Source organism: Cebus imitator, unplaced genomic scaffold, assembly GCF_001604975.1.
Source record: "Cebus imitator isolate Cc_AM_T3 unplaced genomic scaffold, Cebus_imitator-1.0 Scaffold421, whole genome shotgun sequence".
Lineage (NCBI taxonomy): Eukaryota > Metazoa > Chordata > Mammalia > Primates > Cebidae > Cebus > Cebus imitator.
This window is the reverse complement of record NW_016107736.1, coordinates 325,975-342,798: the sequence shown is the minus strand read 5'-3', so window position 1 is coordinate 342,798 and position 16,824 is coordinate 325,975. Positions and strand designations below refer to the sequence as shown.

At 41.7% G+C, this 16,824-nt stretch overlaps 1 protein-coding gene across 1 annotated transcript; it reads right to left on the bottom strand.

The window, feature by feature from the left end:
* Nucleotides 1-553: 553 nt before the first annotated feature.
* Nucleotides 554-1,774, bottom strand: TFDP3 (transcription factor Dp family member 3). The gene has a single exon (XM_017509781.2). The coding sequence runs from the start codon at nucleotides 1,772-1,774 to the stop codon at nucleotides 554-556; it is 1,221 nt and encodes a 406-aa protein (XP_017365270.1).
* Between the last annotated feature and the right edge of the window lie 15,050 nt (nucleotides 1,775-16,824).

Here is a 16,824-nt window from a genome sequence, read left to right as displayed (position 1 = left end):
TTTTTTAAGATTGATGGTGTTAATTGTTTAGAAAATAGAATTCTGCTATATGCTTGGGGCTCTGGACACTGCACAACTGAATAAATGTAAAACTCAGAGTCTCGCTATGTACCAGTGGGGGTGCCATCCAAACCCACAGCAAATAAATGGCATTCGGTACTCACTGTGCACAACAGGAGAGCATTTTATTTTCATTGATGTGGATGAAGTACAATTTCTTCAGCAAACTCAGCAAAAACTGTTAAAGGGCAACAATGAACTCTGCATTTAAAGAAAAACAGAAAATGAAAACACAAAATCCTAAAAAGTAAAGGCTCTATGTCAGCACACTGGTATGAAAACACCCATCAACAGCACATCTTAATCATACGGGAAACAATCCTTGCTTATCAGAGGTGCCTATCTAAATTCCATAGCTTACGAATATCTTCTTGGGAGTAGGCCAAAAAGAAACAGAAAACCTCACATTAAAAAAAAAAAAAAAAAAAAAAAGTTTCTTTTCCCTAAATGTCCTAAATGTTTTACTGAAGCTAAATTTGAAGAGGAGAGGACGTCAGTCATACTCATCATCATTGAAGTCATTATTGCTGCTGTCATCCTCCTCCTCCTCAACCACCGTGGTCTCCACCCTGAAGCCACTGCATTGAATCTCGCTGGAGCTTGCGGCCAGCATCCCATCCGCAGCGTTGGTCGGATCACTGGCAGAGAGCTGCATGTCATTAGACGTGGAACCTGCCATCGTGAACACACCTCCAAAAGTTCCCTGAGCCATTTCTGTCACATACGGCTCCAGAGCCTTTGGGACCAAACTTCTGGCCATTTTAAGGTCTTCGGCAGAGCAGCTCCCAGACTCAAGCCCTAAAGTCATGCCCATCCATTTAAGCACTTCTGTGTAATCGTGGACTTCAAATGAATCTTCAAAATGAAACAGATAATCAAATCTGTCGTTGGAGATGCTGCAGTTGATGACGCTCTTCTTGCTGGTGCTGACAGTCACAAAGGGCAGGTGGATGACTGAGCTGGGCGGTGGCTGCTGGCTGCCCTGTTCCTCCGCATACCGGTTTTTCTGCACCAGGGTCTTGAAGGCAATTTGCTGTAGAATAAGTTGTTGAAGTTGAGATTCTTTCTCCTTTATTCTTTCAAGTATTTTCTCCCTTTCTACCTGTAAGCTTTGACAGTCCTGAGCCGAACTGGTGGACAGACCAATCAGACCAATCCACTTGATCATCTTCCCCTCCCTGGAAATGATGTTCATGGCCATCAGCACGTTTAAGGCATCATAGATGCGCCGTTTTACGTTCTTCAGGTCACAAGCTAACTCGTGTGGTGAGAGGTGGTTGTTGGCAGCTTTGAACTCGGCGACCAGCTCACCCACCACTTCCTTAGAGGAAGTGGTCCCTTTCTTCTGCACCTTCTCCCAGACCTTCATGGAGAAATGTTGCAGGCCTATGCCATCCTTGTCTATGTTCCTGCGGCGTTGCCTGGCCAACCAAGGCAAGGAGTTGGAAGGCTGGTTCTGAGAGGCAAAGTGAGTGCTGGGTGGATTTAGGCTTCCTACCACAAGGATGTTTGATGTTGCCGGTCTCTGAGGCGTATCAGTTGCCACTTGCTGCACGCTGTTGACAATGGACTCTCCAAAGGTTTTTGGCAAGAGCGGCCTCCAGAGCGGGTTTAGTGGGTAGGGCTGAACCTCCATGGGGCCTCTGGTCTGGTTCTGGCCCATTAAGACCTTGAGTTCTTTGTTAGCTTCAGTTATACTGATATCTTCTGCCATGTTGCCAGATCTGGGAAATGAATGCTATAAAAGTTCACCCTACCAGAGAAGAAAAACGATTCTTCGTGGCCGAGACTCGGGCCGGAGCGAGGTACGCAGCGTGAGATGCGTGGCGTAATGAGCGCAGCGTGAGGTGCGTGGCGTAACGTGCGTGGCGTGAGGTGCGCAGCGTGGGGTGCGCAGCAGGCAGCCCTCCGAGCAGTGCGCCTGCGTGGATTTTTAACCCTTCAGCCCCTCCTCCTCCGGCCCTATGTCTTAATACTGTTGCAATGGTAATTAAGTTTCCAATGCATGAGGTTTTGGAGGATACATTTAACGCATAGCATATCCTAAAGGGACTGATGAAAATCAGATGTGTAGGTCTCTGCAGGCCCATCTATCATTTCTTCCCAGCCACTGTCTCGCAAGAAGCTGGATCTAGGCTCTTGCAAGGATTATATTTTCACCTGTTGGTCAAAAAGCTTCCTGTGGAAGAATCAAGTTTTTGTCTCTGTACCCAAACAGCTACACTAAGGCTTCCTGATTAGATAGAGTGGAGATGGTGAAAGGAAGTTAACAATATACATTATCATTAATTTGTTGGGCTGTGGTACAATCAATAGACTAAGTCCACAGCCTTCACCTCACTTCAGAAGCTACACACATTGCCAATGAGAAAGAGATATAAAGAGAAAACAGGACAAAGCGCAGAATAAGCAGACGTGTGTGACAGTCTCTTTCTCCCACCCTCCCTTGGTCTCAACTCTGCCTCACTCACCAGGAGTCCTAATAACCATGCTACAAAGGCTCTGTGTCTTTAGGCCTGCTTCTCACCAATTTCCTCTAGAACCTCAGCTCCGGAAATAGGAATGTAATTGCACACATGCATACACCTCAGCCTCAAACACACAGAGATGCTGACTCACTCAACTCGGGCTGCCATAACAAAATACCATAGACTGGGTGAGTAAAACAATAGACATTTATTTTCTCATAGTTTTGGAGGCTGGAAGTCCAAGTTCAAGTTTCCAGCAGGGTTGGTTTCTGGTGAGGGCTCATTTCCTGGCTTTCAGATGTTGGCCTTCTCACTGTGTCCTCACATGGCAGTGGGGCTTGGGGATATCTCTTCCTCTTTTATAAGGCCATGTCCTATCATATTTGGGACCCACCCTTATGTCCTCATTTAACCTTAATTACCTCCTAAAGACCGATCTCCAGAAACAGTCAAATTGGAAGGTAGGGCTTCAACATATGAGTTTTAGTGGGTAGGGTGACAAAATTCAGTCTATAGCATTTGCTAAACAGAACCAGAGCTGGACAATAGTGAAAGAATAGTAAAATTGAGGATTAAGAGTTCAACATATACATTTTAGTGGGTAGGGGGACAAAATTCAGTCTATACCATTTGCCTAACAGAACCAGAGCTGGATGGTAGTGAAAGAGGTAAAACATATTATTCAGGAACTATTGCAATTGGGCAAAGAGACCTCAAGATAGAACTGGGCTCAATTCTTTTTTAAGGCAGAGTCTTACTCTGTCACCAAGGCTGGAGTGCAATGGTGCAATCCAGGCTCACTGCAACCTCTGCCTCCCCAGTTCAAGCGATTCTTCTGCCTCAGCTTCTGAATAGCTGGGATTACAGGTGCCTGCCACCACACCTGGCTGTGAGCCACTATGCCCGGCCTGGGCTCAATTCTAAATGCAGTAAAGGCAAGAGGATTGTAGCCAAGGAGCAGAGTGAAGTGGTCAGTGGATGAAAAATTACTAAGAAGAGACATCAAGGGTAGATGAATTTTTGTTTAACCAACTTAACAAGATTCTTGCTAAAGGCAGGCTGGGGTGATCAGATATCAAGGGTCAGGGTGAAGAGTCTGATCAGATATTAAAGGTGATTGGATATCAAGAGCAGGGGATTCTCATTAAAGTAACTTAAACTAAACTCTTGCTAAAACTAGACTCAGCAAGGATGGGGTCAAAAGGAGAGCTTCAGGAGCCTATCTAAAGTTTAGTTAAGGAGAGAGTTTTAATCCCTCTGGTTTCCCCAGGTTTATGTTTTCTCACATGCAAAATGTATTCATTCCATTCCAATAGTCCCCAAAGTCTCCACTCTTTCCAGCATCAACCTTAAAATCTAAAGTCCAAAGTCTCATCTAAATAGCATCTAAATTATATATTGGTGAAACTCAAGGTAAGATTCATCCAGAGACAAAATTCCTCTCTAGCTGTGAACCTGTGAAACCAGACTAGTCATGTGCTTCCAAACTACAATGGTGAAAGAGGCATAGGATGGACATTCCCCTTCCAAAAGAAAGAAGGAAGAAAATGGTAGTGAGTCCCAAGCAAGTCCAAAACCTAGCAAGGCGAATTCCATGAGATCTTAAGGATCAAGAATAATCCTCTTTGGTTCATCACTCTACCCACCACTTAGTTGGCAGTGCCACCTTCATGGCTCTGCTAGGGCCCTGCCCCTTCAGTTATCAGGGAGGGTCCAGCCCAAAGGATTGTCTATAAAGGCTGCCTTGCTCCTCAGGCACAGGGCAGGGTCATCCCGGCCCACTGAAACTGGAGAGGCGGTATCACCCTTTGAAACTGAGGTAGAAACAACCTTGCCCCCTGGGCCCGTGGCAGAAGTGTCAGCCCTGATTATCTATAAACACCTTCATGGTTATTCTCATTTTTCCTTGAAGAACAGTACAATTGGCAGCCAAATAGCTAAATGGTCTGCTCCTGAGAATCCAAGAACTTCAAAAGTCTTCCTTCATTCTGTGTATCTTTCTCTGTCTCTGTTCATTCAAACTAGCAGTGTTTTTTGCTGATATAATCCCACTTCTATTCCTGGCGTCTGCTGAGATGGCTAATTAAATGCATGAGTCCCACCCACAATCTCTTTATCAAATGGTTGTTCAGCTGTAGCGTTAGTGTTTTCTTCAGAACAAGTTTCATTTTTTTGCAGTATGGATAGGCTGAGAATTTTCCAAGTCGTTAAGTTCTGGTTCCTTTTTGGTTAACAATTTCTTCTTTAATTCCTCTCTCTCCTCTTGCATTTTACTATAAGTAGGAGAAACCAAGCCAATCCTTCAACACTTTGCTTAGAAATCTCCTTTTAGCTAAATATCCAATGTCTTCACTTGCATGTTCTAACTTCTGCAAAACAGTAGGACACAGTTCAGCCAACTTCTTTGCCACTGTATAATAGAAATCACCTTTCCTCCAGTTTTCAATATCATGTTCTTTATTTCTCTGTGAGACCTCACCAGGAATTCTCTAACTGTCCATATTTCTAGTATGTGACACAAGACTCTAGCCTTTTACCCGTTATCCAGTTCCAAAGCCACTTCCACATTTTTAGGTATTTTTTTACAGCAGCACCCCACTTCTCAATACCAAAATTTGTCTTACTGTGTTTGGGCTACCATATCAAAATACTGTAGACTGGTGGCTTAAACAGCATATATTTATTTTCTCACAGTTTTAGAGACGGGAAAGTCTAAGACCAAGCTTCTAGCAGGATTTGGTCTCTGGTGAGCACCCTCTGTATTTTGCAGATGGCTGCCTTTTCACTGTGTTCTCACATGAAAAAGAGAAAGAGAAAGGAGGAGTAAAATAAAGGAAAAGAGAGAGAGAGAAAGAGAGAGAGATTTCACTTATTATAAGGATATCATCCTGTAAGATTAAGATTTCACTCTTATGATTTCATTTAATTTTAATTACCTTCTAAAGACTCTATCTCCAGATATAGTTAAATTGGGAGTTTGGATTTCAGCATAAGAATTTTCAGAGTATGCAATTTAGTTCATAGCAGGTGCTCTACTGGTTTTTTCCTCAGTGCCCTGTGGTAGCTGCAGACAGGTAGGCTTTGCTGAGCTCATTAAGCATTGGCAGAACTACTCAGAGACTTTGTTCAGAAAGTAAGGCCCCAACAGAGCAAAAAATGGCTCCTGACATCTAAGTGTTGACATGCTTACCAAGCCTCATCCAGGCTTCCCACTCTAACATTTGAGAGGCACAAAGCAAGAATAGAAACTAGGCATATGCCTGATAATTTAAAATTATAAGTCAAAGCAAAAAAAAAATTAAATAAAATATGTTCTATCTTCCATTTTGACAACTATATATTTATAAAAGCAAAATCAATAAATATCTGTAAAGTGATGGTTTTAATACTATTGAAAGTCAGCACAATATCAAAGATGACTGAATTTAATTATGACTGCACATCTCAGTCATAATTAAATCTCAGTTATTATGGGCTAGCAATATATGGATGAATAATAATGTAAAGATATACATATTTCAGGAATTATTTTGTATTCCATAAAATTAATTTTGTCACCTTCAGCAAAAATCACTGTATGTGTTATTCATTTCTGTAATAGTAAATTTTTACATAAAGTATAATTTTCAGTAATGATCCAAAGCAGAGGTCAGCAGACTTTTTCTGTTAAGGGATAGATAGTAAAAATTTGAAGTTTTGCAGTTACCAGACAGTCTCTATTTCAACTACACTCTGTCATTGTAGTACAGAAGCTATAATACTCACTATGTAAACAAATGGATGTGGCTGTGCTCTAATAAAACTTTATTTATAAAAATAGGCAGTCCACTTGTGGGCCATACCCCTGAGCTAAATGAGTAAAACATAAAATGTAGGAGACATCAGCAAGATGGCAGAGCAGGAAATCCAGCCCTCCTTGCCCCACAAAAACAATGATCTAATAACTACCCACAGATGCAAATAGCACCCAGGAGTTTTCCTATGGCTCAGCAAAGTTAAGGTTTATCTAGTCCTACAGAGCAAAGCAACCTCTCAGTACCTAGAAGAAGAGAGGAGGACAGATTTAGGAAGAGACTTTTCCTAACTTCTCATGGCAAAGGAATCACACACATTTTAGCCCAATAAAAGGGAAGGTAGCTTGTCCTAGTGGAACAAAGGGTGGCTTGGCAACCACATGAATTCCAAAACTTGCTGTGTGGCTTGGGGAAAGTTGCTACAGGCCGGGTGTGGTGGCTCATGCCTGGTCTTGATCTCCTGACCTCAGGTGATCGCCCTTCTTGGCCTCCCAAAGTGCTGAGATTACAGGCATGAGCCACCACACCGGGCCTGTGGCAACAAATTCTTATCCTCTTCCTGCCTTGACCACCACCAATCCCAGAGACTCCTGGGACCTTGGGAATGTTTTCTGATATTGCCAAGACCAGCCTGGCCAATATGGTAAAACCCCATCTTTACTAAAAATAGAAAGAGTAGCCAGGCATGGTGGCAGGCACCTGTAGTCCCAGGTATTTGGGAGGCTGAGGCAGGAGAATCATTTGAACCTGGGAGGTGGAGGTTGCAATGAGCTGAGATTGCACCACTGCACTCCAGCCTAGGTGACGGAGCAAGACTCTGTCTCAAAAAAAGAATTCGATGCTACAAAAAATAACTTTTCTCTGGGGAAGGAGAGACATGGTGAGAGCTGTCTTCAAATACTAAAGAGCCATCCTGTAACAGAAAGCACAAACTTGATCTTTGTTACTCCAAAGGAAAAAATTAGAAACAGCAGGCAGAAGTTACACAAATGCTGGTTCCAGCTCAATTTAAGAAAGTCATTGCTAATGACTTAAGTGGTTCAACAAAGAAAAGGGCTATTCAGGCAGCAGTAAACTCCCTGTGCAGTTAGTGTTCAAGTAGAGGCTGTGTGTCTATCTGCTAGGATGCTACCAAAAATTTTATTGGCCAGATGGACAGTTGGGATAAATGTTCTTTCTAAAGATCCTTGTAACACCATAGGAGTCTCTATGCATGAATGGGACAATATCAAATTTAAGTGGGCTCAATCTCATAGGGCCTCGACTCACTTTACAGAATTAAAAAATCTGATTACTGCAATGGCATGCCACTTTGGGATTATGTCATTGTATTTCCTTCAGCAAGCTCAAAACATTTTATGTGTCTCTTTTCTATCATCTGGCATTGTAAGCAAGGCATGATTCTCTACTGATTGTGAAACAAAGGTCCCCAAAAGATGTGACTTCCGGGGGTCATACTGAATTTGTAGGGGAATTTAAAGCAGAATACAAGTTTCCTGACTCACAGCCCAACTCCAGTGACAGCCCTCACAATGCAAAACATGCTCCATTGCTCTGGGATAGAAGAGGCTCACTTGACCAATTTGGAAATCCTCTCACTGTGTTGAGATGAGTAGAAAACAGAATGTGGACTTTCCAAGTTCAAAGTCTATTTCCTACCGGGAAAATGAGACAACTGGTTTGTAGTTAAAGAAGATGGATCCTAAGGGATCTGTGACAATGAATTGCTTTTCTAAATTTGCCTTTTAGAAATTTAAACACACATTCATCAGAAACATATAGATTGGATATACAAAAACGTGGGATGCTGTTGGATTGGCAAACAATGAGAGAACCTTAGAATAATGGGATAGAAGGGAGTTCTAAATGTTTGACTATCGATTCTGTCTTCCCTCTATCCTAGCTATCTTGCCTCCATCAAGCAAGAACTGTGTAATGAGGGCCTATTGTGTTATCAGCACCTGCTGTGTTGGGTGGCAGTTAACAAAAAGCAGGCCAAGAATTGTTAGGTTTTCAGTAAGATAGTCATATTATGCTGAAGAAGATATCCTATGGGCTAAACCTGGTCTAGTGACATGCAACTACAAGGAACATCAAGGGTCCAAACTGCAATTAACTGTGAGCCCCATTGTCTTCTGGGAAATAGAGAAAACTTCCATTGTGCACACTGAGTATTACAATACAGGGTTGGAGTGGGAAGGGTGGGTATGGGAGGTACAGAAAACATATGAACAGGGACACCTCAATTAAATGGCTTGCTGTTAATTTACTTTTCTGATTGTCTACAAATAATCCATTTTTACATTAAAGTTAACTGGAACAAAAATGTGGCTATATCAGAGGCCTTAAAGATGCCTTGTTCAAGGCTGGGTATGGTGGCTCATGCCTGTAGTCCCAGCACTCAGGGAGACCTGGGCAAGAGAATCACTTAAGCCCAGGAGTTTGGGGCTGCAGAGAGTTATTATTGTGCCACTGCACTCCAGACTGGGTGACAGAAGGAGACCCTGTCTCTTAAAAAATAAAAGTGTTTGTTCAGTCTCTCAAGGCATGCGTGTGTGGGGATGTGTGTGTGTGTGTTTATGTGTGTGTTGGTTGATCATTCATCATGGGATGTTTATAAACACAGCCCTTCACTAATCACAAGTTGTCAGTCTTATAACCAGACTGTCAGTCCTAGTGTTGGCTCACTTGGAAAGGGGCTCATGGAGACCCAAATCCAGGCCACCTCTGGAGCAGAGGCAGGCTTGGGAGAAATCAAATAGTTTCTTCTACACTTCAAAGGGGCAGAAAGCAGACTGGTTTCAAGAATCTAAGAAGACTAAAATGGATTTCCATAAGAAAATTTAATTCAAGTTGTAAGGAACTGGAACTGTTTTAGAAAATCAGTCAAACAATTGGAAAGTATGGACCACAGATTTTTAAAGGTGCTGATAAAATGTAAAATCTGAAGGATGACTGTATCTTTTCATTCAAAGAATAAATACAGATCACAGGTTAAGAATATATTTTGCTTAAATTTCTATAATAGAAAATGGGAAAATTTAAAAGCTTTTAATGTTTTAGGGAAATTAGAGGTAAATATTGGACACAGGAAAGGGAGCATCACATACCGGGGTCTGTTGGGGGGGCAGGGAAGGGACAGAGGGGTGTGGGGAGGTTGGGGAGCGACAACATGGGGAGAAATGCCAGATATAGGTGACAGGAGGAGGAAAGCAGCAAACCACCTTGCCATGTAAGTACCTATGCAACAATCCTGCATGATCTGCACATGTACCCCAGAACCTAAAGTACAATTTAAAAAAATGAATGGGACAAATAAAAGTATATTCCTAGTAAAAAAAAATTTTAAGTATTTATAATGGAATACTAGATAGCTGTTTTTAAAAAGAATGACATCTGAGTGAACAATATGAGAATTATTTGATGTTGTTTTAATTTAATTTAATTAATTTATTTTTTTGAGATGGAGTTTTGCTCTTGTCGCCCAGCCTGGAGTGCAGTGGTGCAATCTCGGCTCACTGCACTCTCCGCCTCCTGGGTTCAAGCGATTCTACTGCCTCAGCCTCCAGAGTAGCTTGGATTACAGGCACCTGCCACCATGCCCAGCTAATTTTCTGCATTTTTAGTAGAGACGAGGTTTCAACATGTTGATCAGGCTGGTCTTGAACTCCTGACCTCAGGTAATCCACCAACCTTGGCCTCTCAAAGTGCTGGGATTATAGGTGTGAGCCACTGCGCCTGGCCTGTTTTAAGTTCCAGGATAACTGTGCAGGAAGTGCAGACTTGTTATATAAGTAAATGCGCCTATCAGCCGATCACGTAGATATTAAGCCCAGCATGCATTAGCTGTTTATCCTGATGCTCTCCCTCCCCAAGCCTCCCCAGCAGGCCCTACTATGTGTTGTTTCCCTCCCTGTGTCCATGTGTCCATGTGTTCTCATTGTTCAGCTCCCCCTTTTAAGTGAGAACATGTAGTATTTGGTTTTCTGTTCCTGTGTTAGTTTGCTGAGGATAATGGCTTTCAGCTCCATCCATGTCCTTGCAAAAGACATGATCTCATTCCTTTTTATGGCTGCATAATAAGAATATAGGAATTATTTGAAATATTTTTTGCATCTAAGTCTGAAGTTATTTCAAAATATAATTTGTTAAAATAATACTATAAATGTTCATCAGAATATATGAACAAGCAAGTTCATAGCAGCACTATTCATAATAGTCTTAAACTGAATGCCCATCAACAGTAAAATGGAAAAAGTAATGTGTCATATTTCAATAACATGGAATGCTAAACAGCAGTGAAAAAAGAATAAAATACAGCTACACAAGGTGGATAGATTTCACAGACACTGAGTGGAAGAAACAAGACACAAAGATACATATTATGTGATTCTATTTATGTGGAGTTCAAAAAAAGACAGAACTAATCTCTGGTGATGGATGGCAGAATGGAGATTATCTTTGGGCAGGGTGTGTTGACTTGATGGAGGGGCTGTACATTTCCTGGAATTATCACAATTCATGGAGCTGTAAGGTGGAATTTGAGCAAACTGGACTTCATAAACAACAATTCAAACTTTTTCAAAAGGAACAAAAGGCATCATACTTGATATCTCCATCTTTGGCTCCTCTTCCCCTATTTGTGATTCCTCAGATCCATCATCTCCTATTTTATCCTTTTCTGTGTTCTGGTTTCTAACAAAGACAGCATTTATTATCATAGTATGGTAGTGTGGGCTGTGCACCTGTATGTCTGTTTCACCAGGCTGTAAGTTCCTGGAGGACAGGGAGCACATCATAATCATCTGATCCCCAGTACATGGTAGATACCTGGTCCCACGTCTTAGAGATCTTACTCGGGCCCTTCCCTGGATGTAGCCCTCATAGAAGCAGGAATCCACTGGACCAAAAGAATGTACCCAACCAGAATCCATTCCCTTCATTTCTAGTCCATGCTCTGGCTACCAGGGTCCTGGGAATTCTCTGGCTAAATGGCCTTGTGCCTGCTTCCAGGGCCTGTGTGGGTCTCTGTCCCCAGTCCATCCTCCCAAGGGTGGAACCCCTTAGACAGGAGGACCAGGGTGTTTACCTGCATGTGTGAGAGGTCCCTCATAGTACAAGATGGAGTTGGAGTGGAAGAGAAGGGGGTCAGGAAGTCAGGCTTGGAGCTGGGAGCCTAGGACCATCCCATCTGTCCTGTCATGTTTTGGCATGAAACTCTGAGAAATTCAAGAACTGAAAATTTGATCCTGGCTTCCTGATCATTATGAAGATATGCTTTATTTGTCAAGGTAGGAGAACAGAACACATTTTATTAAATGCTGTTAATGTATAACTTGCAAATCTTCAGACATATTGTAGGTGGAACTGAGTCCCTTTGTGCATTTGCCACAGGCCCCACATATGTTATGAGCAGGCTTGTCTGACATGTAGTAGCTACTCAATGCATAATTAGCTAAATGGATAGCATGGGCTGCTGTTCTCATTTCAGATTTGCATTTCTACCACTGGCTCTAAATGTGATTGCATGAGTGAGTCCAAGCCACTTATTCCAGAGCAATTCATATCACTGATAATGGCATACTAAAGATGACTACATTTTTGATTAATCAACCTAACCTGCCTATTCCCACTACCACCACCCAAATACACACAAACACCCATGATAAAAGTTTTGCTGTATTTTCTGTTTATCACCTTCAAGGATTGTTCTAGCCTAGAACTGGGTTTGTTATTCCTACTTTATGATCCTTTATGCAATCAACCGGCACATATAAAGTCTTTGGATTTTTTTTCCCCTTTTACTTGTATCCAGGGGCTTTAAACAGAAGGTTGCTGCGGCAGATCTTCTAGCCTCTGAGCAAGGCAGGCTCTACTCGGCTTCTGATTGCTACTTCTAGGTGTGGGGCATGTGTAGAAAGCTTGCATTTTGATCAAGGTTTTAGAGGTGGTAAGAGGTATACCTTGGCAGAGAGGAAAAGGGAAGACATTTGAAATAGAGGACTTGGAGTCTGCACAGATGCAGTAATAGAATAACATGTTCTGGGCAAATGACAGGAAGCAGAAGAGATTGATGAATGCAGAGTGTCTGTAAGGGCATTTGACTGGTTCATAGGCATGTCCCCAGCACCTAGCTCAGTGTGTAGCAGGTAGTAGGTACACAATAAGCATGAACTGGATGAAAAAAATTAAATGAGTCTGTGATGTGGGGAATGCAGTTGTTAAAAAAAAAGAGTCTGAGGTGTTTGTTTGGACTTGGTGCTGAAGGCATCAGTAAAGTCACTGAAAGTTCTTGAGCAGAAGAGTGACTTGGTAAGTAAAGTGTTTTAGGAAGATGTGTTGGACATAAAGGAGATACTAGAGGAAAGGAGTTCAGGAATAGAAGGTTTCGGTGGTTTGTCCTGCTTTCCCTACTGTCATGTATCACTTCTATGATTTTTATCAAATGAGATCTCAATGCTGGATGGAAGAAAGAGCAATTGTGAATCATCATTCCGTTTTCCATGTACTAGATTTTGCATTAGCTCCTTATCACAGGGCCTGGATTTGGAGCCATATGCCACATGACAGGTTTTTCATATTGAATGAGTCATAGGACCTAATACTAAGGAGGCAAAGAGCTTCTCATCAGAGTAATCAAACCCAATATATGGAAAGGTGTTTATGACTCATTGCAAGTACCATTTCCTAGCATGCAATGTGAATCACCAAATGCACTTCACAGCCCAGTGTCTTTTGTGTCAGCCACTGGATTTCTGAAGATATGTTTCCACAGGACTAATTTGCAAACACACAGCAAATTCCAATAGGAGTATTCCATGAATGCCTTAAATTGTCAAGAGCTCCCCATCCAATTTACTTGAACTAATAGAATTGGCACCCTTTGCAGTATTTGCACTGGAGCATGCCCACTGCTTGATCAAATGAAGTAGATACAAATGCATGTGTATTCTGGCAGCTCAGTGAAACCTGCATATTGTCCAGAATAGAGACAGTGCAACTCTAGGTCTCATAGCCCAGAGACTAGGTTAATAACAAGAGCAGCTACCATTTATAGGCACTTACTATATGCCAGGCCCCAGCAGGCACTTTGTAGGCGTTATCTAATTCCATCTTCACAGCCACCCTGTTACGTATGGGTTTTTATTATTCAATTTTGCAGAAAACAGATGAAAATATTAAGTATATCAGAAAGACCAAGCTAGGACTCACACCCCAAATCTGAGCAATCACCAGAAGGACTGCTGCTTACTGGCTATAAGAACCTGGGCATGTCACTTAATTTTCCTGAGCCTCAGTTTCCCCATCTATAAAAAGAGAATATTAAATAATAGTACCTACCTCACAGAGTTGTTGGAAAGATCAGATTAGCAGACTGCCTGGTACCATGTAAACACTCAGTACATGGTAACTATCATCAGTGTTATTTTTTCAGCTTTATTGCAGCACAGTTGACAAAAATTGTATGTATTTAACTTGTGTGCCTTGTTTTTGTTTTTGTTTTTTTTTTTTTTGAGACAGGTTCTCACTCTGTCACCCAGACTGGAGTGCAGTGGCATGATCTTGGCTCACTACAACCTCTGTCTCCCAGGCTCTAGCGATTCTCCTGCCTCAGCCTCCTGAGTAGCTGGGCTTACAGGCACATGCCACTACCACCCAGCCAATTTTTATATTTTTAATAAAGACAGGGTTTCACCATATTGTCCAGACTGGACTCAAACTCTTGACCTCTAATGATCCACCCGCCTCAGCCTCCCAAAGTACTGGAATTAAATGAGTGAGCCACCGTACCAGGCCCAAAACTTGATGTTTTGATATATGTATACATTGTGAAGTGATCATCACAATTAATCTGTTTAACATATCCATCACCACACATAGTTACCACTTTCTTTTTTGTGTGATGTAAACACTTAAAATGTGCCTTTTTAGCAAGTTTCAAGTATACACTACTGCATTGTTAACTATAGGGATGGTGTTTTACAGCAGATTTCTACAATTTACTCATCTAGCGTAATTGAAATTCTATATCCATTGAACAAGAACTCCTCATTTTCCCCATGTCACAGCCCCTGGCAACAACTATTATATTCTCTGCTTCTATAAGTTTGACTATTATAGATTCCATATATAAGTGAGATCATTCAGTATTGATCTTTATGTGTCTGGCCTATTTCACTTAACACATTGTCTTCCAGGTTCATCCGTATTGTTGAAAATGGCAGGCTTTCCTTATTTTTAAGGCCAAATAATATTCTATTTTATAAATTTAGAATACATTCCCCACTGTTTCTTTATTCATTCATCTTTCAACCATACTTCACCACTAGGCTTATGGCTTCTACCTTTAGGAGGCATTAATACATCCTGGCTCTGTCACTCAGGTTGGACAGTTGCAAACCAGTTGGTACAAATACTAACAGTACTAATGCATATGAGTTACTGCCACTCTCTGGACTTTATTATCCTAGGCACCATCTTAAGAACTTGGATTTCGAAAATTATGTTCCAGAGAAAAGAAGAACAAGGAAGGGTTGGGCATAGTGACTCACACCTGTAATCCCAGAACTTTGGGAAACCGAGGCAGGAGGATCACCTGAGCCCAGGAGTTTGAGACCAGCCTCAGCAACATAGTGAGACTCGCATCTCTACAAAAATAAAAACTAAAAAAAAAGTAATAATAAAAACTAGCTGGGCATGGTGGTGCATACCTGTGGTTTCAGCTATTTGGGAGGCTAAGGTGGGAGGGCCATTTGAGCCCAGGAAGTAGAGGCTTCAGTGAGCTGTGATTGTGCCACTGCACTCCAGCGTGGATGACAGAGCAAGACCCTGTCTCAAGGAAGGAAGGAAGGAGGGAGGGAGGGAGGGAGGGAGGGAGGTAGGAAACTGAAGGAATGGTTTGAGTTAACCTAACTAAAGAGCAAAAGCAAAAATCCAGTCCATTCTCAATATGCTGTTGTAATTAAAAGCAAACATCCAGCCCAGTCCAAGAGACTAGATTATACTGTTCTATGTGAAAAAAACCAGCCAGAGCTGAGCTCACCAGATATAGCCACCACACCCACTGCACCTGGAAGCACACAAGAGAAACAAGTTCATCTGGCCAACCAAAGTTATTTGGCCTCGGTGTCTGGGCTTTTGCAGGTATTTTTATGCCTGACTTTGAAAAAGATGGCTTAGTCACCTCTGCCATCAAAGCCTACCCACGTTAGAAAACACCATCCATCTTCTTATGGCAATTTGGAATCATTTGCATGAGCTAGAAGCACATTAAGTCTGAAACCAATTGCTACCTTAGGCCCAGGTTTTCAGGAAATCAGGGATACTATTATTTTTATTAGAGTTCACTTGTCAAGGGGAATGTATAAATATTTAGGATTTTAGAGAACAAATGTGTTACAAAAGTTTTGACAACTACAGATGATGGATCATGAATCATAATGGCAGAGAGGGTGGGGCTGGCTAGCAGGACTGATTTAGCATACATTTTTGTCAGGAGTGGTCATCTCAAAACGGTTGGCATTTTGCTCTCTTGTTCTTTGTTTCTTCCTCTCTGCCCCTGCATAGATTTGAAGGCCCAACCTGAGTCTCTCTACCTCCAGGATGCCTCTCCTGACCAACTGCTATAGTTTTCCTTATTTGCATAACTCATCTCATATGCCATCATTCCCTACATTGTGCTGTTTCTATATAATTGTCTAGGGTTGTGATGAACACTAATCAACATTTTCTTAGCTGTTCATATATGTATGTCTTCTCACTCCTAGTTTTTAAAGACTGAGATTGCATAGTTCTACAAATTATGACCTATCCCACATGTTTACAAAGGCTGGGCCCATTGTCCTAGAATTATTTGTATTTTTCACAGAATTTAGCGTAGCTATACCTAAAAAAATTAGGTCATAAATGCTTGTTGAGTGGAAGAGTGAAGACATGATGAGTCATTGACCCATAAAAATCCAGTACATAGATTTGGGACCTTATTCTCAACCTTATACTGAGAATCAAAGGAAGGCTTCTTCCCTTCTCTGGGTACTTGAAGCTTAACATGTATAGCACAGGCATGTGTGACCCAAAGGTCCAAAGCACGGGAGAGGAGCAGCATCCAAGGATCCAGGAAGGACCACCAGATTTCACAATTACCTTCTTCTCCATGACTTTCAGCATTTAGGACTTTCAGATAAACATACAGGTATGGACAACCATGAACCCCTTTAAGTAAACACCTATGTTTACTAAATTAATAAACTTTTCTTGCTATTATAAACACATTAAGAATTCTTCTGCCTTGGGGTCTTTGCACTTGCTCTTCCCTCTACTTGGAAAGCTCTTTTCTTCAAATCTCTCCATTACTCACTCTCACTTTCCTATGTTTTTAGGTCTCAACTCAATAGGCACTTCCAATGTGAGGTCTTCCCTAATCACTCAATGTCTCACTCCCCTCAAAGTCCCCATCTAACAACCTGCTTAATTTTTCTTTAAAACTTGTTGCCACTTGACTT

Bases quoted from the DNA above. Each gene is read 5' to 3' on its own strand.
- TFDP3 (XM_017509781.2), bottom strand. From the start codon at position 1,774: ATGGCAGAAGATATCAGTATAACTGAAGCTAACAAAGAACTCAAGGTC.